This window comes from Capra hircus, chromosome 8 (assembly GCF_001704415.2).
Source record: "Capra hircus breed San Clemente chromosome 8, ASM170441v1, whole genome shotgun sequence".
NCBI lineage: Eukaryota > Metazoa > Chordata > Mammalia > Artiodactyla > Bovidae > Capra > Capra hircus.
The window spans coordinates 439,605-467,570 of NC_030815.1; the positions used below are offsets into that span (position 1 = coordinate 439,605).

The 27,966-nt window shown below is 43.3% G+C and overlaps 1 protein-coding gene across 1 annotated transcript in view; it reads left to right on the forward strand.

Moving 5' to 3' along the window:
• Positions 1–14,904, forward strand: part of ANXA10 (annexin A10) — an 87,928-nt gene extending 73,024 nt beyond the window's left edge. Inside the window, exons 7-12 of the mRNA XM_005683503.2 lie at positions 5,439–5,492; positions 5,577–5,670; positions 6,538–6,633; positions 7,144–7,202; positions 11,970–12,092; positions 14,570–14,904. Of these exons, the coding sequence (XP_005683560.1) occupies positions 5,439–5,492; positions 5,577–5,670; positions 6,538–6,633; positions 7,144–7,202; positions 11,970–12,092; positions 14,570–14,638 (495 nt within the window). The 3' untranslated portion in view covers positions 14,639–14,904. The remainder of the gene's footprint in view (positions 1–5,438; positions 5,493–5,576; positions 5,671–6,537; positions 6,634–7,143; positions 7,203–11,969; positions 12,093–14,569) is intronic.

The window sequence follows — 27,966 nt, forward strand, 5'->3', positions numbered from 1 at the left end:
GGATCATCCCACCAGAATTGAACTGTGGTATCCTGCATGCAGGTGGATTCTTTACCAACTGAGCTATAAGCCTATTTAAATTTGTGACAGAAGTTGAGTCTTTTTATGTGAAAAAAGTTTTTAATAATCATTATTAATAGTAAAAATAATCTCATTTGGCAAAGCGTCAATTGAACATTTTCTAAGTTATAAATGTTGTAAGATTAGTTACAAGATTCTCTCAACTTAGAAGGGTCATCATTTCTTGGCTTTCTAGGACTGACACTCCATAATGTAAATTAAAGCAACAGTTTCCAGTCAGAAATTCATATTGGCATTAGTACTGCCCCAACAGAATAAAGAAAACAGTGCTGCTATAAATCCACAAGTTGCATCTAAGGGCAAACATATCTTTATTTTCTTAGTATCCAAACAGAAATGTATTTCAATTTGTTAAAGAAAAATATAAGTAGGGTAAAAATGCATTCTGCAAGGACTATTTTGTATTCCACTAGGGCTATATCTCAGTCCAGACTCTCCTTCCAAGTCTGGCTTCTTTTCTCTCTGGTCCACAGTTGATCCCACAGTAACATGGTGCCTGCTTTGAAAATAAGTTTATTTGTACCATTTCTTAAGATTCCACATATAAGTGGTATCATGCGACATTTGTCCTTCTCTGACTCACCTTCACTCAGTAGGACAATCTCCAGTTCCCTCCGCGCTGCTGCAGATGGCATTATTCCATCATCGTTACGGCTGAGTAGTGTTCCGCCATGCGTATGTACCACGTCTTCTGTATCCATTCATCTGCTGACGGACACTTCAGGTGTTTCCATGTCCTGCTATTGTGACTAGTGCTGCAGGGAACATTGGGGTGCGTGTATCATTTTGATATGTATACATGTATAACTGAATCACTTTGCTATACACCTGAAATTAACACAACGTTATAAATCAACTAAACACCAACAACAAAAAATTTAAGGCAAAAAAACAAAGATAACTGCTGGTCCGCATCTCAGAGCCAGCTGAGGGAAGCGTGCTGCCGGCACCTCCTCCCTGGAAGCTCAGACGGGCCCTGTGGCTGGGCCGACACTTCACGTCTGCTGAGTAAGAGCCCAGCCTGAAAACAGGGGAGCACAATGGTAAACGGCATTGTTTCCACCTTGTCTGACTCCTCTCCACTTCTGTTTCTATTTGGTGAAATTCCAGTGATCAAGTGCGCTGCCTCTCAGAATCTCTGCCATTCTTCAAAGGCTGAGCTACAAAACACCTAAAAGTAACTGATACCCAAGAATGAGGATTTTTATAAAGCAAATGCTCTATATTTCAGGAAAAACAAACAGTTCTGAAAATTAAACATGAGAGAAAATAAGTCACTAAGGGAAAAAATCAGTGCACAATATTTTCCCTTAGCAAAACTGCAGTTCCTTTTTCCTGAAATTAAACAATAATGCTTTATTTTTTATAGAGTACACATGTATATGCAATAATATTATCTGTATAGACATACATATTTTGAAATAACACACAATTTGTTTTATCACTGGCTTTCACCTGATTTTGATTATGACTTTACAGGATAAAGTATTACCTCTGAAATTCAATTTCTACAGTTGGAACTTAAGTGTGTGTGTTTAACCTTAAAATAGCTTTTCAGAGCATTAAAATTGTCCTTTCAACATAGAATATCAAAAATGAGGAGAGTTCTACATTTTATAAGAAGCCAAGGAAAATTAATAATGTATACTTAAATATTATATATTTAAGAGGTTTCACAGTATATTTCTCTTAAAATGTAAAACATACCTTATGAGTATAACACAGATTTTACAGAAGTTACTTAACTCACAATTGAAACTGGATATAAGAAACTTATAAAAAGCCATAGTAAAATATCCTTTACTAATAGTCTTTTTCAAGATCAGGAGTCCTGTGTAATGCTTAGTAAAATGTACAATTTCTCATAAATTTTTAAATTTGACCACTGGCTTCTGATTTCTATACTCATGACTCATTTTGGAACTCCTAGTTTAAGATTTGGATCCATAAACTTAGAGCACTGGAAAAATGTGAAATGTGAGTTAGGGAACTGATGAAGTCCAGCATGTCCGCTGACCACGAACTCTGGTATATCCCATGCCAGAGAATCTGTCTAGATATTCACAGAAAGGAAATGGAATTGCATCCTACAGGTTTGTGAAACTGCGAGTAGATAATAACCGAAACAGCCAGCTGACTGAGAGGCTGTCACAAGACCATGACCCTTCTCTCCCCCCAGTTGGGATCCTTGTTCTCTGCCTCAAGCTCTCTCCATAGATAGATGATAGATAGACAAATAGGTAGATTAGGTAGATTCCTTAGACAGATGATGACCGATGATAAATGATACATAGAAAATAGACTCACGCTCAAACCCATGTCCATTGAGTTGGAGATGCCATCCAGCCACCTCATCCTCTGTCGTCCCCTTATTCCTCCTGCCTTCAATCTTTCCCAGCATCAGGGTCTTTTCCAGTGATTCAGATCTTCACATCAGGTGACCAAAGTGTTGGAGCTTCAGCTTCAGCATCAGTCCTTCCAGTGAAATCAGTTCAATTCAGTTCAGCCGCTCAGTCGTGTCTGACTCTTTGGGACCCCATGGACCTCTCTGTCCATCACCAACTCCCAGAGTTTACTCAAACTCATGTCCATTGAGTAGGTGATGCCATTCAACCATCTCATCCTCTGTCATCCCCTTCTCCTCCCACCTTCAGTCTTTCCCAGCATCAGGGTCTTTTTCAATGAGTCAGTTCTTCACATCAGGTGGCCAAAGTATTGGAGTTCCAGCTTCAGCATCAGTCCTTCCAATGAATATTCAGGACCGATTTCCTTTAGGATTGACTGATTTGATCTCCTTGCAGTTCAAGGGACTCTCAAGAGTCTTCTCCAACATCACAGTTCAAAAGCATCAGTTCTTTAGCTTCCAATTAAAATAAATAAATTTATTTAAAAACAAAAACAAAAGCATCAGTTCTTCAGCCCTCAGCCTTCCTTATGGGCCAACTCTCACATTCATACATGACTCTGCGGACTTTGGCAGCGAAGTCACGTCTCCCCTGTTTAATATGCTGTCTAGGTTTGTCATAGCTTTTCTTCCAAGGAGGAAGCATCTTTTAATTTCTTGGTTGCAGTCTCCATCTGCAGTGATTTTGGAGCCCAATAAAACAGATGATGATAGGTGGAAAATAGAAATATAGATGATAGGTAAACAGATATATTAGATTCCTTAGATACATGATGATAGAAGGCAGAGAGGTAGGAAGTAGATAGAGAGATGACAGATACTGTTTGTAAAACAAGCAGGTATTATCTATGTATCTTTGCCTCTCAACTCTGCTATAAGTCAGTGTTTCCTTGGGTTTATCATTTTGCTTTCTTGAGATTCCAGAGACATACTCCGTAAATTAATGGTCATGAAACCATTCTTCTCTCTGTTCCCTCCCTGTGCCCATGTTCTAAAATTCTCCAACAGTTATAATCACATCCGCCTCCTCCCTCTGCATCTTCACTTTGAGAATCAAAGGAAAGACTGTCCATGGACATTCAGACACACTTGGGATTTTTTGCGAATTAATAGAGAGTGGGGATTGGAAGCTTGAAGGTATTCATGAAACGTGCAGTGTTTAAATTATTGTCATATTTTCTGGGAAAGAAGTGCTTTTACTTAATCTACAACTAATTTTCCAACAGGGCTATTTCTAATAAGAAAACCACTCGACCAGAACACGCTCTTCTTGAAATGAATGCCAATCACTGAACTTAAATTCACAGCACTTCCTCTGCTCTGCTTCTCTTAAACCGGACTTAAGGGAGATCTAATTATCTGTCAAATAATGAAGAATTAGTCACTTAGAGGTTACTTAATCCGCATGCATGATCACACACAGATGACAAGTGTCTCCACAGAGAGGAAGAGGGTCATCTGCCAGGAGTCCCCTGTGCCGCTCCACAGGCGGCTGCCCTGGGGCCTCTGGCGACCCACTACCTGCAGCCCCCGGGACCAGCTGCAGCCGCTGTGCTTGCTCCCGACTCTTCTGGCTAGACTTGAACCCCCTTAATTTCTTCCTGTCACGAGTTTATTCTGTTCCTAACCCAAATGCCTGTTCATGCCATTCCTCTGGCATTTGCATCCCCTAACAGGCTACTGTCTTAACTTGGGCTTTTTATGTGACCAAATCTGCTTGGTGGGAAAAGCTACATGACACATTAGCTGATTGACATTTTCTTAATCTACCCATCTGCCTAAGGTGCTTTTGGCAATTAATTGCACAAAGAAGTACACATATGGGCCCCATTTCAAGTCTCCCAAAGGAAGCATGAGATAAACTGGGTCATCACATGTCTCTCCCACCTCTCTTTCCTCTGTGTCCTCATGACCCTCAGGGACCAGGACCTTGCACTGGCGAGCCCTCCTTCCCTCCTGTTCGAAATGTCCTCTTAGGTCAGCTTGGCCGTGTTTGTTCTTTCCTTATACGATAAAGAGGCAGGGGTGAAACAAATGTACAAAATACTCTCTTCTCACTGCACAAAATCTGGACTACATGATTATTTTCCTGCTGCCTATGTGTGATGTTCCGCGCCAGAGGTCCATTATTAACTCAGGCTTTCTTTGTGCGTTTTCCTCCTGACAACATTATATCCTGTCTCTACCAGCCGGCCAGGCAGCAGACGCTGTTTGGAGGGAGGAGAAGATACTGCACAGAGGGCTGGCAAAGTGAAAAGCTCATCAACTCCGAAGGATTACCTCTGCTGCAAAGAAAAAACGAAAAGTGCCCACATTTTTTTTTAAAAGACCAGCATTTTATAAAGTACCCAAGAAATGTAGAGTAACTCTAACTAGTGATAGCACTTTCTTAGGAATCTCCAGTGTGTTTGGTGGTTCAAAGGCTTGTCACCCAGTTATCCTATGTTCAAGAGGGAGTGATATCTGTATACACGTGGCTGGTTCACTCTGCTATACAGCAGAGACTAACACAACATTTAAACAACTGTTGCTGTTGTTCAGTTGCCATGTCACGTCCAACTGTTTGCAGCACCACCAACTGTAGCACACTAGGGTCCCCTGTCCTTCAGCATCTCCCAGAGTTTGCTCAAGCCCATGTCCATTGGGTCGGTGATGCCATCCAAACATCTCATCCTCTGTCATACCCTTCTCCTCCTGCCCCCAATCCCTCCCAGCCTCAGGGTCTTTTCAAATGAGTCAGCTCTTCACATCAGGTGGCCAAAGTATCGGAGCTTCATGGACGGATGACAGTGGAGAGTTCTGACAAAATGCGGTCCCCTGGAGGAGGGAATGGCAAACCACTGCAGGATTCTTGCTGCAAGAACCCCATGAACATGAACAGTATGAAAAACCAGCCATGTTCCAATTTAAAAACAAAGGACACTTACAAGGGAAACCTGTGCTTGCTTCCCAGGGAACCAGGGAGGAAGGATACACAGACCCAGCCACGGCCACTCAGGACGCGATGGTAACTAGGACCTGGGGCAGCTGTGGGGGCTTTGTCCGGCAGCCCAGGGCTGTGGTGCTAGCGGGCGGCCCTGCGGCGTTTCAGGTGCTGTGGGAGGCCTGCCAGCAGAGGACAGGGGAGCACAAGACGCTTCTGCAATTGATGCTGTGTAACAAGAGCTACCAGCAGCTGTGCCTGGGTAACGTCCTCCTGTTTTATAGCTCCTCTCCGATTATGTATCAGAAGCAAGTAGGTAATTGAGGGGAAGGGGGTGTTACAAATAGAGGAAAGCCAGCTCTCTCAAGGCACCTAGTTTAGATTATGTTTGTACAGACATGCCTCATCCATTAACACTGCTAAGGAAGGAAGTTTCTGTAGAATTTTATTCTTCCAGTAACTGAATTATAGCAGTTCCTGGGGTTGCAAAGAGTCGGACGGGACTTAGCGACTGAACAGCAACAACCTTTCAGTACTAAACCTTTGAAAGCCATCTCTGGTTCTGGTGAAGAATTTACACGTATCAGCTGTGTCCTGTTCAGTGCGTCACGTGTTGTCTTAAACAGAATATGCTGAACATAGGTTAATAAGTCTGGACGGAACCAAGGTCATTGTTACTGAAACTGTGATTCACGCAAAGCTGCCGTATTGGTTTTAAAGGTGCTTTCTTTGGCTTTCCCCAAACTGCTGGATACCTTTCTATTTCTCTTGTTTTTCAACTGTTTTTGTTTTTTTTTTTTTTTTGGCTGCACCACATGGCATGAGGGATCTTACTTCCCTGACCAGGGATCAAACCCGCATCCCATGGAGAGGAAACTGGAGTCCTAGCCACTGGACCACCAGGAAAGTCCCTGTTTCTCTCATTTTTTTACAATACTTTTTTTGTGTTTTTTTCTACTATCCATAACACACAGAAGTCTATAATAATTTAAAAGGTGGCCCACTCCAACCCAACACTTATTTGCACATATCTACACTTTATTTGCCTTCCTGTGTATAAGCAGTCAAATCAATGCCTACATTTAAAATTTATAATATTCATAATAATCTTTGAATCAATTTGTTAAAGTTTTCCAGGAATTTCAAAGTATTTCTGGGCAAGACATAGTAGACGCCATTAATGAATGTTACGATGGATACTTTCGAGAGCTGCTAGTAGCAGTTGGTGAGTAATAATTTACTTGATACATCAAGGGTCGAGTAGCTCTGACTGACATAAAGATGTATTCAATTGAATTAAAGTGACTGAGTTAGTTTCCCTTGAATTTAATTATTGAGACAAGACATTTCTCTACATTCTCTGTAGAGAAAAAATACATCAACTCCTGATACAATGGCAAGCTGTCTTTCATGAACCTATACTCTTCCTAAGAGCTGTCAGTGTTCATAGTAGGAAACCTTGACTTCTCAGGTCATTGGGATCTCACATCTTTAAATTCATCGCATACATGCTAATTTCCTTCCCTTGCAAAGAGGTTATGGTTTTACCACTATTTGAAATGTTGACATCGTAATATAGTGTACAATGAGCGATCCCACAGAGAACTCACAAAATATCAGTTTCCAGAATTATAACTGGAAAAAAAAAGCATTCTCATCATTTCCCAAATTTTGGAAAAAAAAAAAAATATGTACTGTTACTCTCAAACTTTCTTTTCTCTCTGTTTTTTCCTAGTTCTCTGTATTCGAGACAAACCAGCCTATTTTGCTTACAGATTGTATAGTGCAATCCATGTAAGTATGAGCCACATATTTTTAATATTTCTCCAGAAGTCATGTGTACTTTCTCAAAGGACTAGTTTTACTTCAATCATTTAAGTATTGATTCCCATTTTTGAGTTCGTATGCAAATATATTACCTTCAAAGTAGATATGCTCAAGTGAAAAGATATTTTACACACCCAAATGAGACCCATCAAGTAAAAATAATGCTTTGCTTTCTATATCAAATGGAGGTGCCTAGGAAGTATTTCTTAGCACCTGTTCCCCCAGGAGGTGTGCTTCAGCACTTTTTTAGCATCTGAAGAAACTGAAAGGCCAAATGCTTTCACAGCTTCCAAAGAAACTCCCGCTCTGCCACCCCCACCGCCCCGGCCACCTCACACTCAGGCAATCACACAGCACATGGAGTCAAGCAGAAAGTGTCGCAGCGCTACGGACTTTCCAGCATGGCGGTTTCTTTAAACCACTTAAAAGGCCACAGCCAGACAACGATAAACTCTAAACCTGTATTTGTAATTAAGTACAAATGTTTTTACTTTCAGGTGATAGTCAGTTGCACATCCTTTGGTGCATTCATGTTCAAAGAAACAAATGCTTCCATGCCTGAGACAATGCATACTGCATCCACAACATGCATGAGACACTGAGAAACTGACAAGGTCTGATGCAAGTCGTTACACACATCACAGCCCTGAAAACTCAGTGAAAATCACTTTAAAAATTCAGTAGTAGAGTAGTTTTAATAGAGTGTTTTATCCTCCAAGTGATTTTTAGAGACCAGCTTCTTAGAGGTAGCCAGAACGTGTGGATAACATGCTAATCATCAAGAATAATTTATTTACTTATAGCTATGTACAGTATTTTTTATTATGTACAAGAACCTCTGTATCCTTGGAACATAAGAGGAAGATTGACGCTCACAGTCCCCTGCTTCTTTGTTATTCTATTTCCAAGAAGAAAACCTGATTGGATTAAATATCTGTCTAAAAGAGTAATGGGCAAGGCTATTGAGTGACTTGAGAAAGGAAGCGCTGTCTGCTGTCACCCTGTTTGTTTAACCTACACGCTGAGCACATCATGAGAAATGCCAGGCTGGATGAGTTACAAGCTGGAATCAAGAAAGGTGGGAGAAACATCAACAACCTCAGATATGCAGATGATACCATTCTGATGGGAGAAAGTGAAGCAGAGCTAAACAGCCTCTTGACGAAGGTGAAGGAAGAGAGTGAAAGAGCCGGCTTAAGACAAAGTATTAAAAAACAACTTAGATCATGGCATCCGGCCCCATTACTGCATGGGAAAAGTTGCAAGTAGTGACAGATTTCCTCTTCTTCGGCTCTAAAATCACTGCAGATGATGACTGCAGCCATGAAATCAGAAGACGATTGCTTCTTGGCAGGAAAGCTATGACAAACCTACACAGTGTATCGAAAAGCAGAGACATTACTTTGCCGATGAAGGTCCGTATAGTCAAGGCTACGGTCTTCCCAGTGGTCACATATGGTTGTGAGAGCTGGATAATAAAGAAGGCAGAACGCCAAACAATTGATGCCTTCAAACTGAGGTGCTGGAGAAGAGTCTTGAGAGTCCCTTGGACAGCGAGGAGATCAAACTCGTCAATCTGAAGAGAAATCAACCCGAATAATCTTTGGAAGGACTGATGGTGAAGCTCCAGTATTTTGGTAATCTGATGGAAACCAGATGACTCATTGGAAAAGACGCTGACGCTGGGAAGGATTGATGGCAGAAGGAGAAAAGGGCATCAGTGGATGAGATGGCTGGATGGCATCACTGACTCAATGGACATGAACCTGGGCAAGTTCCAGGAGATAATGACGGACAGGGAGGCCTGGCGTGCTACAGTCCGTGGGATTGCAGAGTCAGAAACAAATGGGCAACTGAACAACTGGGTGACTGGATTTACCCTGTGACTCAGCAGTAAAGAATCCGCCTACCATGCAGGAGCCAAAGGAGATGCAGATTCAGTCCCTGGGTCAGGAAGATCCCCTGGAGGAGGGCAGGACAATCCACTCCAGTATTCTTGCTGCGAAAATCCCAAGGACAGAGAAGTCTGGTGGGCTCCAGTCCATAGATTTGCAAGGAGTCAGATACGACTAAAGGGCTTAGCATGTACATTGGATGACTTCGACTCTTCTTTCTCCAACAAGAGTAAAGCTTTGCTCATGAATGACCTTGGGAAAATAATCACATTACTGATTCCAATTATGCCCCAAGTGAGAGCCCCCTAATAATAAAAACTGCTTTGCTGAGGTGTGTCAGTGCAAAAAGGAAGGTGTGTGTACTCAGCGTCGCAGGTATGGAGGAGAGGCCTGTGTTCCAGCAATCAGAGATCTCATGCACAGGACCACGTCAAGTCAGGGCCCTCCAGTGTCAAGTTCAGGGGAAAGCTGTTTTCACCAGCCCTCACCAAGGAAAGCATCTCTGATTTTCTCCAACACACTCTAATCATACAACTTAAATACAGAAACTTGGTTAACCATTCATTTTCATCACTTCAACTTATGGTAGAGCTTGTTAGCAGTGCGTGTGTGTGCCTGCCTGCTCAGTCGTGGCCGACTGTTTTCAACCCCATGGACTGCAGCCCCCCCCCCAGGCTCCTCTGTCCGTGGCATTGTCCAAGCAAGAATACTAGAGTGGGTTGCCATGCCCTCCTCCAGGGGATCTTCCTAACCCAGCAATCAAACCCATGGTTCCTGAATTGGCAGACAGATCACTGAAGAAAATGAAAGTTGCTCAGTCATGTCCGACTCTTTTTGACCCCATGGACTATACAGTTCATGGAATTCTCCAGGCCAGAATACTGGAGTGGGTAGCTGTTCCCTTCTCCAAGGGATCTTCCCAACCAAGGGATCAAACCCAAGTCTACTGCATTGCAGGCGGCTTCTTTTCCAGCTGAGCCACCAGGGAAACCCAAGAATACTGGAACCTATCCATAAAACTGGATCTCCCTGTAGCTCAGACATAAAGGATCTGCCTGCAATGAAGGAGACCCGGGTGCGATCCCTGGGTTGGAAAGATCCTCTGGAGAAGGGAATGGCAATCCATTCCAGTATCTTGCCTGGAGAATCCCATGGAGAGAGGAGCCTGGTGGGCCACAGTCCAAGGGGTCACAAAGAGCCGGACACAACTGAGTGACTAACACTACATAAAACATCCATACCTCAAAAATTAGCTGATCCTTCCTGGCCACTAGGTGTCACCATCACTCCATTTGAACAGGCAATTTGAACTTGCTTTGTGCAGAGGTATTCTTTCTGAAGCTAGTACACAGAAATTAATTTTTGTGCATTTTTCAATACTGGAGGTTAAATCAGCAAGTATTTCAAATACCTGGAATTCTTATTTTCACAGTTTACCACAATAAGCAGATGATAAAATAAAAACATAATCATCTTTCTTTCGGACTTACTTCAGAAAGAAAAACACCAATACAGTATACTAACGCATATATATGGAATTTAAAAAGATGGTAATGATGACCCTATATGCGAGACAGCAAAAGGGACACGGATGTAAAGAACAATCTTTTGGACTCTGTGGGAGAAGGTGAGGGTGGGATGATTTGAGAGAATAGCATTTAAACATGTATATTATCATATGTGAAACAGATCGCCAGTCCAGGTTCAATGCATGAGACAGGGTGCTCAGGGCTGGTGCACTGGGATGACCCTGAGAGATGGGATGGGGAGGGAGGTGGGAGGGGCTTCAGGATGGGGAACACATGTACACCCATGGCTGATTCATGTCAATGCATGGCAAAATCAATACAATATTTTAAAGTAATTAGCCTCCAATTAAAATAAATTAATTAATTAAAAAAACATAATCGTGATCTTAGAGACATACCAATGGTTCATCAACCAGAGCTGGGACCACCTCCCAACCCAGGAAGAATGTTTACATAGAGACAGCAAGTGATCACATCTGCATCCTAAAATGCAGCATCTGGGAGACGATGAGGAGGCTGGCCAGGTTTAAAGGGAGAAGTACAGAGTCACAGAGGTAGAAAACAGATTCATGGTTACTAGCAGGTAAGAGGAGAGAGGGTCAATACAGGAATTTGAGATCAACATATACACACTACTATATATATAATCGGAGAAGGCAATGGCACCCCACCCCCAGTACTCTTGCCTGGAAAATCCCATGGATGGAGGAGCCTGGTAGGCTGCAGTCCATGGGGTCGCTAAAAGTCAGACACGACTGGGCGACTTCACTTTCACTTTTCATTTTCATACATTGGAGAAGGAAAAGGCAACCCACTCCAGTGTTCTTGCCTGGAGAATCCCAGGGACGGGGGAGCCTGGTGGCTACAGTCCACGAGGTCACAGAGTCAGATATGCTGGGCGACTTAGGTTTTGGTATAACTGATTCACTTTGCTGTAGACCTGAAACTAACCTTGTCAATCACCTATACTCCGATAAGAATTAATTTTAAAAATAAATAAAAATAAAAGGGAAGATTATTGCAGAACCTGGTGAAATGAAAAGGGCCAGCCTCAAGGCTGTGACCCTGGAAACAGAGATGACAAGGCATTGGAAAAGCGGAGGAGATGGACCGCTTCACTGGGTGTGCACCGCGGCCCGGGGTGGTCACATTGCTGAGGCGGAGTCTGAGTCAGTGCTCATGGGTGCCAGCACCACGGTCTGAGGGGTACAGGACATGGTCACAGAAAAGGGCTGGGTCCATTTCAGACGGACTGTCTTTAAGGTGCTGCTTCCTCATGGTGGTCACCCCCACTTGGCTGTGTCTCTTAGGACTTTGGCTTCCATAATAAAACTGTGATTAGGATTCTAATCGCCAGAAGTGAAATCGACCTGATGACCGTAAGGAAGCGGTACAAAGAGAGATATGGGAAGTCCCTTTTCCACGACATCAAGGTAAGTCTCCTAATCGTCATCTACCTGCACCCGTACTTCATGCTTCTTGAAACTGAAACGAGAGCCTAACTTTAGATAACTTCAGGGTGGAATCTAAAAGTTCAGTCAAGGGGTCGTCTACATTAGTGGGTCAGGCAGCCGGAGAGCATCAATAGGTGAGAAAACCCCTTCTCCTCACTTACCCCTCTTTGATGTGTTTTAAGCAAAAGTTAGTGGTCTGGTCATGAGCGCTATTCATCCCCTGATCGTGTGATGAGGCCTTAGCAACAGCACCAGAAGACTGCGTTCTGCAGCGGGAGCACGTTAATTGAAGAGCGCCTTCGGAGATCAGCCGCCTGTGTGCCGCCAGAAGGGAGGGCAGCCTGTCGGGTCCCCGCACGTGCTGGGGCCGTAACGTTCTGCGCACGCGCACCCATGAGCCCTGGAGGGTGCTGATGCGATGACTCCGAAGTCTGCAGCCTGGGGTCTTCACTCTGACTCATGTAAACTCTACCCTAGATCCTGATAAAGCCCAGCCAAAAATGTCAGCATATGTAACTTGAGGACACAGTGGAAAATGACAATGTTTGACCTGTGGTTCAAAATAGTATAAAGAACTCCAAGATGGCACCCAAGCACAGGGGCCTGTAATGTATCTTGAAGTATATTTTGAGCACAGTCTGGTCCTCTGGGCTTCCCAGGCAGCTCAGTGGCAAAGAATCCACCTGCCAAGCAGGAGACCTGGGAAGACTCCACTGGAGAAGGGAATGGCAGTCCACTCCAGTATTCCTCCCTGGGAAATCCCATGAACAGAGGAGCCTTGCAGGCTACAGTTCATGGGGTTGGAAAGAGTCAGACATGACTTAGCCACTAAACAAGCCCTGTTGTCTTGTACACGTTGTTTCTTGAAAATTTCCATTGCATAAAATAGCTTTTTAGTCCACTGAAAGATCCAGGAGAAACTTGACAACCACAGGACCAAGAAACCATATAACCCAGGAGGCCTTGCAGGCCTCAGGAAGTCAAGATGGTTTCAGAGGAATGATTATTGGAGTACTTAAGAGACATCTTCCTCCTTTGTCTCTGATAAAACTCTTCTCGCATCCACCTTCAAAGCCCGAAACCTTTAGTGCAGATGAATGTTTCTCACTGAGAAATGCATAACTCATTTTCTCAGTGAGTAAACTAGCTCAACACTATACAGCAGTTAACCATGGCCACCTCAAAATCTACTAATATTCACAAATAATTAATGCAACTTTGTGCATTTACAGCAGTGAATTATAAGTAACAGCTGCGTAAGAGAACACGAACATGAGAGTTGCCTTTTAACAAAGATAAGTTTTATAATACTTTAATTACTATCATTTTTGAAAATAATGTAGAAACTATAGAAGATGATAAAAGGATTTAAATTGCCCTAATGTGGTGCTGGAGAAGACTCTTAAGAGGCCCTTGGACTGCAAGGAAACCAAACCAGTCCATCCTAAAGGAAATCAGTCCTGAATTTTCACTGGAAGGACTGATGCTGAAACTGAAGAGTCAATACTTTGGCGACCTGATGCAAAGAACTGACTCAGTGGAAAAGACCCTGATGCTGGGAAAGATTGAGGGCAGGAGGAGAAGGGGATGACAGAGGATGAGATGGCTGGATGGCATCACAGACTCAATGGACATGAGTTTGAGCAAACTCTTGAGAGATGGTGAAGGACAGGGAAGCCTGGCGTGCTGCAGTCCACAGGGTTGCAAAGAGCTGGACATGACTGAGTGACGGAGCAACACCAAATTATTCACCACAGATAACAACAGTAAAATTTTGTTGTATGTGTTTTCTTTTTAAAACTACATGTAAGCATCAAAGTTTTACTACTTAAAGAAATATTTCTTTAAATCATGGATCCCATTGTATTAGTTGTAAAGAGCATAAACTCCCTATATTATTATATATTATCTTTTATTTTTTCATTATTGTACACAATATGTTTTGGAGCACAAATCTTGGGCTCATCAACAACTGATCATTATTTCCTTAGGACAGACTTTTGAAGTAGAATGACTGCTTTAATGAGTATAAATATCTTTAAACCATTTGAGACATATTGTCCAGTGTGCCCTCTAGACTCTAATTTGTAACAACATTGGGACACCTCTTTATCTAAAGGCGAGGAGAAGAATTAATTCTACTGCTAAGCATTCTTCTTTATAAAAACATATTCAGGCCCACATGCAACAATGAAGACCAAGCACAGCCAAAAATAAATAAATAAAAACCATTAGGGTTTCATCAGCTTTATATAAACCCCATTCTATTGACTACGACCATGTCATTACTTTTCAATAACCTCTACTGGGAAGAGTCCCCAGGACATGTTACATCAGGATGGAAAAATAATTTTTGAGATGCTAATGGCCCATGGTGTCTCACTGTATAGTTCAGAGGAATTATGCTTCTTTTTATGACATTGTGTTTCAAATACCTTATATGTGCTCCTTTTCAGAATTTCGCATCAGGGCACTATGAGAAGGCTCTGCTGGCCATCTGTGCGGGTGATGCAGATGACTACTAAGTGCAAAGGAGAATCTGGAGTATGCCGTCATCTTCACAGACACGTCACATATAGGTTGTGATTAATTTGCCTTTTACTATGAAATCATAGAATCATATTTTCTTTTCTCCCTTTAAAAGTATTTTAAGAATAATTAGTATCAATAGGTTCTTCAAGGAAAACCTATTGATGAAAGTACATGGGATTGGATTTGCACATATCTAAATCAGCAATTTGTTAAATTGTGTATACTGGAATAATAAAGGAAATCATTGTATTGAAATATATGTTACTGAATGTGAAGGATCAGTTCCTACAAGAAGTGGGTTGGCTTATGTCTGTCCCAGCGGGAGACCAGGACAACCAGTGGGTGGCCATCCCCTCCCCCATTCAAGACTCTGGGCCAACTAAAGTTAAGTGAACATTTAAAGCCCTTTTAAATGAAAGCAAAGACATAAGGCTCACTTGATAAAGAATCTGCCTGCAATGCATGAAACGCAACAGATGCAGGTTTAATCCTTGTGTCAGGAAGATGCCCTGGAGAAGGGAATGGCAACCCGCTCCAGTATTCTTCTCTGGAGAATCCCATGGAGAGAGAAGCCTGGTGGGCTACAGTCCAAGGGGTCACAAAGAGTTGGACACAACTGAAGGGACTAAACCACCACCACAAAGACACAAAACAGCAGAATGCAGCCAGCTTTGTGCTTGTCAAGCTGAGATGTGTGAGACACATAAACACAGGCGTGTGTGTGTATTTGACAGCCACCCTAGTGACAGCAGCTTATCCCAGGTACTATTTTCCTTGGCATTGGTGTTGAACCAGCCACTTACTCCAGCTGCTTCAGAGGAGTCCTTGTTTCTGGTTTCCATCTTCACTGCTCAACAGCAGCATCAGGGTCTCTCTGGAAGCAAGCACATGATCGGCCCCATCAATGAGGCTGATCCCTTTGGTGTCTAAAGATTTGGTAAATTAGAGGAAGCAGAGAAAAGGTACTCACAGAGTCAGATTTGGGGACAATGGAGCTTGAAGCCACAGTGTAGCAAGAACAGAAGCGGGGAGAAGGATGGGTGAGCCCACGACAGAGGGGTGCAGTCCCAGAATACACAGTGGTATAGCTGGCACGGGGGCGAGGGGTGAGCACACAAACGAGACCCTGGAGGCAGCAGGTGAGGAAGGCCAGAAGGGAGATGAAGACAGGCAGGCAGAAACCTAAGTGACGTTCACAGGAGTGTGTTGTTCCCCAGGGAGCACACTTTGCAGGCTCACAGCCCAGTCCCGGGAGACCGGCCCCTCTGGGCTCAGGGATATAGTGCACTTGCTCAGAACTGGGTTCTGCCTCGGGGGAGGGTGCAGGACAAGTAGAAACAGTTCATAATTAGACTTCTGAAACTACTTTCAGGACTTCAGCTGGTTGTCTTGATGCATATGATGTTATATAATTTCAACCTGGGTTTTATTTCCATTAAAAAAATCATTAGCATTTCAAGACAAAGTAGTAATTGTTTGAGACATTTAGCATAGCTGTTGTACAAGCCAAAACTCTTAGAAGAAAAATATTGTTAGAATTCCCAATGAGAACTTAAAAACTTTCCACCTTATGGGAGAAAACAATAGCAAATGCAACAACTGACGAAGGATTGATCTCCAAAATATACAAGCAGCTCATACAACTCAATACCAGAAAAACAACAATCCAATCAAAAAGTGGGAAATAGACCTAAACAGACATTTCTCCAAAAAAGACATACAGATGGCTAACAAACACATGAAAAGATGCCCAACATCACTCATTATTAGAGAAATGCCCACACTGGTCAGATGGCCCTCATCAAAAAGTCTACAAACAATAAATGCTGGAGAGGGTGTGGAGAAAAGGAAACACTCTTGCACTGTTGGTGGGAATGTAAATTGATACAGCCACTATAAAAGACAGTATGACGATTCCTTTCAAAACTAGGAATAAAACCACCATGTGAGCCAGCAAGCACACACCTAGGCATATAGCCTGAGGAAACCAAAACTGACAAAGACCCGTGTACCCCATCGCTCAGTGCAGCACTGTTTACAATAGCCAGGACATGGAAGCCACCGAGATGTCCATCAGCAGATGAATGGGTAAAGAAGTTTTGGCACATATACACAATGGAATATTACTCAGCCATAAAAAAGGAACACGTGTGAGTCAGTTCTGATGAGGTGGATGAACCTAGAACCTATTATACAGAGTGAAGTAAGTCAGAAAAAGCAAGATAAATATCATATTCTAATGCATATATATGGAATCTAGAAAAATGGTAATGAAGAATTTACTTACAGAGCAGCAATGGAGAAACACACACAGAAAATAGACTTATGGACATGGGGAGAGGGTAGGAGAGGGGGAGATGTATGGAAAGAATAACATGGAAACTTACATTACCATATGTAAAATTGATAGCCAACAGGAATTTGCTGTGTGGCTCAGGAAACTCAAACAGGGGCTCTGTATCAACCTAGAGGGGTGGGATAGGGAGGAAGATGGAAGGGCAGTTCTTAAGGGAGGGCATATATGGCTGATTCATGTTGAGAAAACAACAAAATTCTATAAAGCCATTATCCTTCAATAAAAAATTATGAATTTAAAAAAACTCCTTGAAAAAAACTTTTCACTTTCCAGTTCCAGTTCAGTCACTCAGTCGTGTCTGACTCTTTGTGACCCCATGAACCACAGCACGTCAGCCCTCCCTGTCCATCACCAACGCCCGGAGTCCACCCAAACTCATGTCCATCGAGTAGGTGATGCCATCCAGCCATCTCATCCTCTGTCGTCCCCTTCTCCTCCTGCCCTCAATATTTCCTGGCATCAGGGTCGTTTCTAATGAGCCGGCTCTTCACATCAGGTGGCCAAAGTACTGGAGTTTCAGCTTCAATATCAGTCCTTCCAATGAACACCCAGGACTGATCTCCTTAGGATGGACTGGTTGGATCTCCTTGCAGTCCAAAGGACTCTCAAGAGTCTTCACCAACACCACAGTTCAAAAGCATCAATTCTTCGGCACTCAGCTTTCTTTATAGTCCAAATCTCACATCCATACGTGACTACTGGAAAACCATAGCCTTGACTAGATGGATCTTTGTTGACAAAATAATGTCTCTGCCTTTTAATATGCTGTCTAGGTTGGTCATAACTTTCCTTCCAAGGAGTAAGCGTCTTTTAATTTCATGACTGCAGTCACCATCTGCAGTGATTTTGGAGCCCCCCAAAATAAGGTCCATTGTTCCCCCATCTATTTGCCATGAAGTGATGGGACCAGATGCCATGATCTTCGTTTTCTAAATGTTGAGCTTTAAGCCAACTTTTTCACTCTCCTCTTTCACTTTCATCAAGAGGCTCTTTAGTTCTTCACTTTCTGCCATAAGGGTGGTGTCATCTGCATATCTGAAGTTATTGATATTTCTCCCGGCAATCTTGATTCCAGCTTGTGCTTCCTCCAGTCCAGCATTTCTCATGATGTACTCTGCATATAAATTAAATAAGCAGGGTGACAATATACAGCCTTGACGTACTCCTTTTCCTATTTGGAACCAGTCTGTTGTTCCATGTCCAGTTCTAGCTGTTGCTTCTTGACCTGCATACAGATTTCTCAAGAGGCAGGTCAGATGGTGGTATTCTCATCTTTCAGAATTTTCCACAGTTTATTGTGATCCACATAGCCAAAGGCTTTGGCATAGTCAATGAAGCAGAAATAGATGTTTTTCACCTTAAGACATCTTTATATACATTGTTCAAGGAACTGTGAAACTTATACTTTAGCTAAGTAATATTTTTTGTGTCTTTGGCATAGTGTGGAAAAATAAAAGCCTCTGGACTTAGGTAAGCAGATTTTGCCGCAGTAAGTGGAGGAGGCAAACACAAAGGGAAGACGCTGACCATGGGTGTGCAGGGTCTCAAAGGTCAGCAGGAAACAGCTTCGATTCACAGGGTTAGTACAGTTAGGCTGGAGAGGATCAGTGTGGGAGTGGGGGATGTGGTGTGATGGCACTGTTGACCTCACAGTGACCCTCACAGGGGCTAGGTGGGGACAGATCTTGGACAGATCCCCTCCAGGCAGCTTTTAGGAGGAGCCAGAAGGTGGGTTATATAGTTCAGGGACCTGTGGGGTGGACAGGAAAAGACTAATACCTGTAGCAAATGTTTGTCTGGTTGGTCAGCAGGGGAAATCAGTCCAGCTCATCCTACATGAGATGAAGCAGAAGAGTCGGGAGGGCATGTTGAGGGTGGTCGTGGGTAAGGAGGAGTTGCTACAAGCCCCATCTTAGCCACGTGGGAAGGGGTGGTGACCGCTTCCTGACACACAAGGGGGCATCTGGGCCAGCTGAGTTTCCCAGGTGCCCAGGGCTCAGGAAAACTGGACACAGTCAGGGCCTTTCTTTTCTCCCAAGTTTTCTGTCGAAAGCATCACCTAGTTGTTTAAATGCCAGCACAACACGGCTGTCCTCGTCTTCGCATAACTCACTCACTGAGGTCCTGTGCTAGACGGAGCGTTACCGTTACAGCAGTGGCCGCTTGTGCGTACCGACCTCCAGTGGTTGCAGGAACCCCAGACACAGGGAGGGGTGTCTACCCAAAGGCCCAAGTGACCAGCGCGAGGCCTCTGATTAACTGAGACTTATCACCCATGTTTAACCTATAGAAAAGAGACAGCAACGTAAAAGGAATGTATTTTGTTTGGGTGTGTTCTTAGTCTACACCTGAGAAAAGATAAATTAGCACTGAATTGCTGGCATTTCCAGAGATAAAATAAAACTTAAATACTGAATCAGAAAAGAGGCTAGTCGTTTGGCTAAAAAAAAACTGACTTTTAGTGCTCTTATATTATAGAACATTATTATGACCAAAGTTGTCATTGTACATGTTAAAACAGTGCCAAACTGGGATGTCTCAGAAGATGGAACAGAGGCAAAATGAGGGCCTATCCCTGCAGAGAAGCATCAGAAACGCAAGCAAAAGTTGCCGGAATCTACCGAGAAGTGTGGGAAATTAGCTGGGATTTAACTCAGAGTCAGGAACACAGTGGGGAAAGCAGGAAACCACTGAGACATTTTCATCCACCATCTCTCTCCCTCCAACCAGCTTAGCATCAGACTTGAAGACAGTGCCTGTGTCCCACTGTGGGATACTGGCCCCTGTCTCCCAAATATGTCTGTCCTAATCCATCAGCGGAGAAGGCAATGGCACCCCACTCCAGTACTCTTGCCTGGAAAATCCCATGGATGGGGGAGCCTGGTAGGCTGCAGTCCATGGGGTCGCACAGAGTAGGACACGACTGAGCGACTTCACTTTCACTTTTCACTTTCATGCATTGAAGAAGGAAATGGCAACCCACTCCAGTGTTCTTGCCTGGAGAGTCCCAGGGATGGGGGAGCCTGGTGGGCTGCCATCTATGGGGTCACACAGAGTCGGACACGACTGAAGCGACTTAGCAGTAGCAGTAGCAATCCATCAGGTTTTGAAATGAAAAGGCCAGTTTTCATTCCAATCCCAAAGAAAGGCAATGGCAAAGAATGCTCAAACTACTGTACAACTGCACTCATTTCACACCCTAGTAAAGTAATGCTCAAAATTTTCCAAGCCAGTCTTCAGTAATATATGAACCGTGAACTTCCAGATGTTCAAGCTGGTTTTAGAAAAGGCACAGGAACCAGAGATCAAATTGCCAACATCTGCTAGATCATCAAAAAAGCAAGAGAGTTCCAGAAAATCATCTATTTCTGCTTTATCGACTATGCCAAAGCCTTTGACTGTGTGGATCACAATCAACTGCGGAAAATTGTGAAAGAGATGGGAATACCAGACCACCTGACCTGCCTCTTGAGAAATTTGTATGTAGGTCAGGAAGCAACAGAACTGGACATGGAACAACAGACTGGTTCCAAACAGGGAAAGGAGTGCGTCAAGGCTGTATATTGTCACCCTGCTTATTTAACTTATATGCAGAGTACATCATGCAAAATGCTAGGCTGGATGAAGCACAAGATTGCTGAGAGAAATATCAATAACCTCAGATATGCAGATAAAACCACCTTTATGGCGGAAAGTGAAGAGGAACTAAAGAGCCTCTTGATGAAAGTGAAAGAGGAGAGTGAAAAAGTTGGGTTAAAACTCAACATTCAGAAAACTAAGATCATGGTATCTGGTCCCATCACTTCAGGGCAAATAGATGGGGAAACAATGGAAACAGTAGCTGACCTTATTTTGGGGGGCTCCAAAATCACTGCAGATGGTGACTGCAGCCACGAAATTAAAAGATACTTACTCTTTGGAAGGAAAGTTATGACCAGCCTAGATAGCATATTAAAAAGCACATACATTACTTTGCCAACAAAGGTCCATCTAGTCAAGGCTACGGTTTTCCAGTAGTCATGTATGGGTGTGAGAGTTGGACTGTGAGGAAAGCTGAGTGTCAAAGAATTGATACTTTTGAACTGTGGTGTTGGAGAAGACTCTTGAGAGTCCCTTGACTGCAAGGAGATCCAACCAGTCCATCCTAAAGGAGATCAGTCCTGGGTGTTTATTGGAAGGACTGATGCTGAAGCTGAAACTCCATACTTTGGCCACCTGATGTGAAGAGCTGACTCATTTGAAAAGACCCCGATGCTGGGAAAGATTGACAGTGGGAGAAGAAGGGGACGACGGAGGATGAGATGGTTGGATGGCATCACTGACTCAGTGGACATGGGTTTGGATGGACTCCGGGAGTTGGTGATGGACAGGGAGGCCTGGAGTGCTGCAGTCCATGGGGTCGCAAAGAGTAAGACATGACTGAGCAACTGAACTGAACTGAACCTGTTGGGAGCTGCAGCAAGGACTGAGGTGAGGTGCTGGTCTCTGTCCATGTGAGCTCAGAGCCGTCCCAGCTGCCAAGGGAGACACATGACAGTCGAGGCCAAAAAACTGAGCAACGAACACCTCGGAGGACAGCCTGTGTGCTTCCATCGCTGTTCAACATTCTACTGGAAGTACTAGCCAGAGCCCTCAGGTAAGAAGAACAAGAAGGAAAGGAAGAAATGGACTCTATTCACAGGCGGCATGGTCCCATATGTAGAAAATGCTGAAGGATTCACAAAGTAACTCTCAGAGCTAATAAACAACTCTGGCAAAGTTATAGAGTACAAGCAAAAAAATTGAAAGTGTTAGTCAGTCGCTCGGTGGTGTCAGACTCTGCGACCCCTCAATGCTCCTCAACGTGATCTACAGATTCACTGCAATCTCTGTGGAAACCTGTACAGCTGTTTTTGCAGAAGTGGAAAAGACTATCCCCAAATCCATGTGGAATTACAAAGGACTTGGAACAGACAAAACCATATTGGACACAAAGAAAGTTGGAAGACCCATACCTTTCACAAGCTATAGTTATCAAACAGGGTGGTGAAAGTGAAGTTCAAGTGTCAGTCGCTCAGTCGTGTTTGACTCTTTGCGGCCCCATGGACTGTATGTAGCTCCGCTGTCCCTGGAATTTTCCAGGCAAGAATACTGGAGTGGGTTGCCATGCCCTCCTCCAGGGGATCTTCCTGACCCAGGAATTGAACCCGAGTCTCCCGCATTGCAGGCAGATTCTTTACCATCTGAGCCATCAGGGAAGCTCAAGCAGGGTGGTACTGGCATGAGAACAGACAGGTAGACTAATGGAAGAGCACCAGGAATTCAGAAAGAAGAGCACAGATACCCATCAGCTGAGTCCCGACAGGCACCATCAGCATTCCACGGAAAAAGAACTGAACAGACTTTTCTGGGGCAACTGTGTATCGACGTGCAAACAGATGAGGTTGGAACCTTCTCTTATACCACACACCAAAATCTATCCAAAATGGACTGACAACTCAAAAAGAAAAGCTCTTAGAGAAAACATAGGGCTAAGTCTGCATGACCTTGGATCTGGGAAAGAATTCTTAGATATGACACCAAGAGAAAGGGTAACAAAAGGAAAATTAGAAAGGTTAGATTTCACCAAAACCAAAATTTTTTGTGCATCAAAGGACATCACCAAAAAAAAAAAAAAAAGAGGAAGAAAAGATAACTTACAGAGTAGGAGAAAATATTTGCCAATCATATACCTGACAAGAGTCTAGTATCAGAGGATATAAAGAACAGCTACAACACAACAAAAGGAAACTAACGGACATGCAAAGTGAGCAAAGGACTTGAAGACACATTTCTCCAAAGACTATATGCATCTGTTTCATAGCATAAGACTAAGTTCAAATTTTTTAGTGTTTAGGGAAATGTAAATTGAAACCACAATGAGATGTGGATCACTTCACACACACTAGAACGGCTATAATATTTTCAAAAAGAAAAAACAAGAGGAGTGAGCTTGTAGAGAAAGTAGAACCCTTGTACAGTGCAGTTGGCAGTGTAAAACGGTTCCGTTGTGGAAAATATTTCAGCGATTCTACAAAAGTTGAACGTGGAGTTAATGTATGGCCTAGTAATTCTACGTCTGGGGATACACACAAAAGAATTGGAAACAGGCACTGAAATAAATCCATGTACATGCGTGTTCTTGGCAGCACCGTTCATAGCAGGCAAAAGTTGAAGCAACTCAAATGTTCATCCACCAGATAAACAAACTGTATATATACAAACTCAACTCTAAAGGAAATCAACCCTGAATATTCATTGGAAGAACTGATGCTGAAGCTCCAATACTTTGGTCACCTGATTCAAAGAGCCGACTCATCAGAAAAGACCGTGATGCTAATAAAGATTGAAGGCAGGAGGAGAAGGGGACGACAGAGGGTGAGATGGCTGGATGCATCACCGACTTGGTGGACATGAGTTTGAGTAGACTCCGGGAGTTGGTGATGGACAGGGGGTCTGGAATGCTGCAGTCCATGGGGTCACAAAGAGTCGGACACGACTGAGCAACTGAGCAACAATAACGACTGATAATGTTATAACATGGTGAGCTTCAAAAACCCCCAGTGAAAGATGCCTGATACAGAAAGTCACATAACTGTAAAACCACTCATATTAACCACCCAGACGAGTTAGATCCACAAGACAGAGACAGGACAGTAGCTGCCAGAGCGTGAGGGAGAGGACGGAGAGCTTCTGCTTCACGGGTCCAGAGACTCCCCTTGGGTTACTGACAGTGCTTAACACCTCGATGGAGACGGTGGTTGTTCATTCTGAATGCATCAAACATCCTGAAATTGTTCACTTTAAAATGGACAATTTTATGTTATGTGATCTTCACCTCAATCATAATTTGAAAAAGCATCTTTTAAACCATTTGAAATAAATTGCATCTTAGTGATTCTTCTTAAATCACTGTATCTTAAAACTAATCTCATAGGTCATGATGAAACAGCCCCCATTACACAAATACACGTGCATGTCTGTAGAACATATTAACACAGGGAAGCTTATACCAGTTATCCTCAGTCAGTGCAGTCACGTTTGTAGAAGTTCAGTACATAACCATTCAAAGGGCAGGTTCTTCCAATGTTGTTGCATTTACTCGAGTAAAGGAGAGGAATATTTTTTGCATCCACGTCAATTGTTCCTAACATACCCTGAGGACATGCAGAGATTTTACATTGTTACTATCTTTTTTTTGAGGCAAGCCTTAATCTATTATTGGAGAAGGAAATGGCAACCCAGTCCAGCACTCTTGCCTGGAGAATCCCATCAACAGGGGAGCCTGGTGGGCTACAGTCCATGGGGTCGCAAAACAGTCAAACACGACTGAGCTCCTCACACTTTCACTTTAGTCTATTATAAAATTTGACTATCCTGGTTCTTTACATCTACTATCTAAACAATAATATGTTTTAATTAAGTATTGTCAAGTGTTCAAACAGCGTATTAAGGTTTTCTTCACTTTAATATAAACGACCAAAGTCAGTAAAAAAAAAAAAATCAATATTCAAAATGTTGAGTCTTAGAAATCATAGAAATCAGGTCACCGCTCAGTCATGTCTGACTCATTGCGACCCCATGGACTGCAGCATGCCAGGCCTCCCTGTCCTTCACTAACTCCTGGAGCTTGCTTGAAATGTGAAGTCAGAGTCACTTTTATATTTGTATTTTTATACTACAAATAGTTTTTTGAAATCCATTTTTCCTGAAAAAATATTCATGACTTTACAAACTGATATTGTATCAGCTACGCATAACAGAAGTAGCATACCCCCTCTCCATATATACCTATCTTTTTCTTAAACTGCCTTTCAGAATATAACTATCGGACTTTGTCCTCAGTCTTTAGAATGTACTGCACATCAAACATGCCTACACTGCTGGGGGGAAGTTGGCGCAGTCACTACAGAGCATAGTATGAAGGCTTCTCAGAAAACTAAAAATAGAAATCCCATGTGACCCAGCAATCCTGCTCTGGTGAAAAGTCTACTTTAATAAGCACACAAACCCTTAGGTTCACAGCAGCACTGTTCACCATAGCCAAGACATGGAAGCGACCTAACTGTCCATGGACAGATACATGGATACAGAAAATGTGGTACAGAAATGCAAGGGAATATTAGTCAAAAAAAGGGTGAAATAATGACAGTTGCAGCAACATGGATGAACTTAGAGACGATCAAACTAAGTGAAGTAAGTGAAACAGAAAGGCAAGTATACAATATGAGTTATGTGCAGGACAAAATTTGACGCAAATGAACCTACCTACAAAACAGAAGCAGCCTCACAGGCATAGAGAGCAGCCCTGAGGTTGCCAAGGCGTAAGAGAGCGAGCAAGGGAAGGACTGGGAGGGAGGCTTAGCAGATGCAGGCTGTTACCTACAGGAAGCATAAGCAGCCAGGGCCGACTGCGGCGCACGGGGGACTGCAGGCAGACTCCTGGGGTCAGCCACGGTGGGAGAGCACACGGAGCGCACGTGTGACCGAGGCGCCGTGCTGCACAGCACAGCTGCACTGGCTTCCAGTACAACACTGCAAACCAGCTAGACCCCAATCAAGTGAGCTTAAGGAGCTCTCTGTGACGAGGCCGTCCTCCTGGCTCCTGGGGGTCCTGAGGGGCTCTGCTCTACACCTCTGAGATGATGCCAGGCGCGGGCACAGTCTCCAGAGCCGGGCTCACTGCTGCCTGAACCTTCACCATCTGACCTATGCTTACATGAAGGGGTGACTTACACTGGCCCGGGGCCTTCCCAGAGCCGGGCTCAGGCAGGGAATGGGGTGGCTGGGGGTACTCTGACTCCCATAGGGCTGCCAGGCCCACTGGGGAAAAGATCCCAATGACGAGAAGAGGCCAGGCCCCGGATACAGACACAGATATGTGTCTACTATTCATCTGTGTATCACTGAATCAAGACTCCACACACCTCAAAGAAACACAACATTGCAAATCAACTCAAATCCAACAGACAAAACTAAATTGTGAAAAAAGAGTGGGGCAGGAAACAATGCTGCCCCCTTGTGGCCCTTTTTTGTTACAACCATTTGAAAGCCGGTGCTGATGGGCTCCTCATATTCACAAGGCCTGTGGGGCTGTAAAGGACTCCTGACCTCAAGGAATGTCCTGGGATAAATCATCTGAGAAGAACTCAAAACAGGACAGACTTACAAGGAGCCAATTTCAAGCAGAAAGTTGGAGTCACACTGTGTAACGTAAAAAAACACATGGAACAATATTCCACATCACTAACCGGTAAATCTATGCAAATCAACATTATGATGAGCAATCCCGTGGCATCAGTCAGAAGGACCACCATCTGAGGGATCTATGAAGAGTAAATGCTGCTCAGGGCATCGGAAAAGGCGTCCTCTGCCACTCTAGGTGGAGATGGAAATGGGTGCAGCCAGGATGGAAAATAGCATGGAGGTTCCTTAAAAACTAAAGGAAACTGAAAGGAACTTTAGTTTTTAAGTTTTAAAGTTTAATGAACTTCAGTTCCTAAAAACTAAAGTTCCTTTAAACAGGGTTACCACATGATCCAGCAATTACACTCCTATGCCAAGACGTGGAAACCATAATTCCAAATGGCTTGTGCACCCCTATTTTCTCAGCATCACTATTTACCACAGTCAAGACACAGAATCCACCAAAATGTCCATCCAGAGAAAAATGAATACTGCTACATCTAATAAATGGAATACTATTCACCCATAAAGCAGAACCAAACAGTGTCACTGGAAGCGGCACAGACAAAGAGATAACATTACTAAGTGAAGTAAATCAGAGATAGGAAGAATAATACCACACAGCATACTTAAAGGGGGAATCTGTATATTCATACAAAAAATGAACTTTCACAACAGAAACAGACTGAGAGCATTAAAAAACCAACTTATGATTAGAAAAAAAGTTAGAGGAAAGAGATAAATGAAGTGCTTGGAATTAACATACGCACACTAACATCAATCAAATAGATAATCAAAAATGACAGGGAAGTGCACAGGTGACTCCACCGCACATACTGTAATAACCTGTGTCGGAAAAGGACACAATAAAGAACAGACGTGTGTCTAAATATAACCGCATCAAGTTCTTGTGCACGTAAAACAACCGAAACATCGGAAACCGGCTTTGTTGCTGTTGTTGTTCAGTCATGTCCGACTCTTTGCAACCCCGTGGAGCAACCCCGTGGACTGCAGCCTGCCAGGCTTCCTTGTCCTTCTCCATCTCCTGGGGCTTGCTCAGACTCAGGTCCATTGAGTCGGTGATGTCATCCAACCATCTCTAGGAATGGTCCCCTTCTCCTCCTACCCTCAATATTTCCTGGCATCAGGGTCTTTTCTAATGAGCCGGCTCTTCACATCAGGTGGCCAAAGTATAGGAGTTTCAGCTTCAGCATCAGTCCTTACAATGAATATTCAGGACTGATTTCCTTTAGGATGGACTGTTTGGATCTCCTTGCAGTCCAAGGGACTCTCAAGAGTCTTCTCCAACACCACAGTTCAAAAGCATCAATTCTTTGGTGCTCAGCCTTCTTTATGGTCCAACTCTCACTTCCATACATGACCACTGGAAAAACCAGAGCTTTGACTAAACAGACCTTTATCGGCAAAGTAATGTCTCTGATTTTTAATATGCTATCTAGGTTGGTCATAACTTTTCTTCCAAGTAGCAAACATCTTTTAATTTCTTGGCTGCAGTCACCATCTGCAGTGATTTTGGAGCCCCCAAAAATAAAGTCTGACATTGTTTCCATTGTTTCCCCATCTATTTGCCATGAAGTGATGGGACCAGATGCCATGATCTTCATTTTCTGAATGTTGAGCTTTACGCCAGCTTTTTCACTCTCTTCTTTTACCTTCATCAAGAGGCTCTTTAGTTCTTCTTCACTTTTTGCCATAAAGATGGTGTCATCTGCATATCTGAGGTTATTGGTGTTTCTCCCA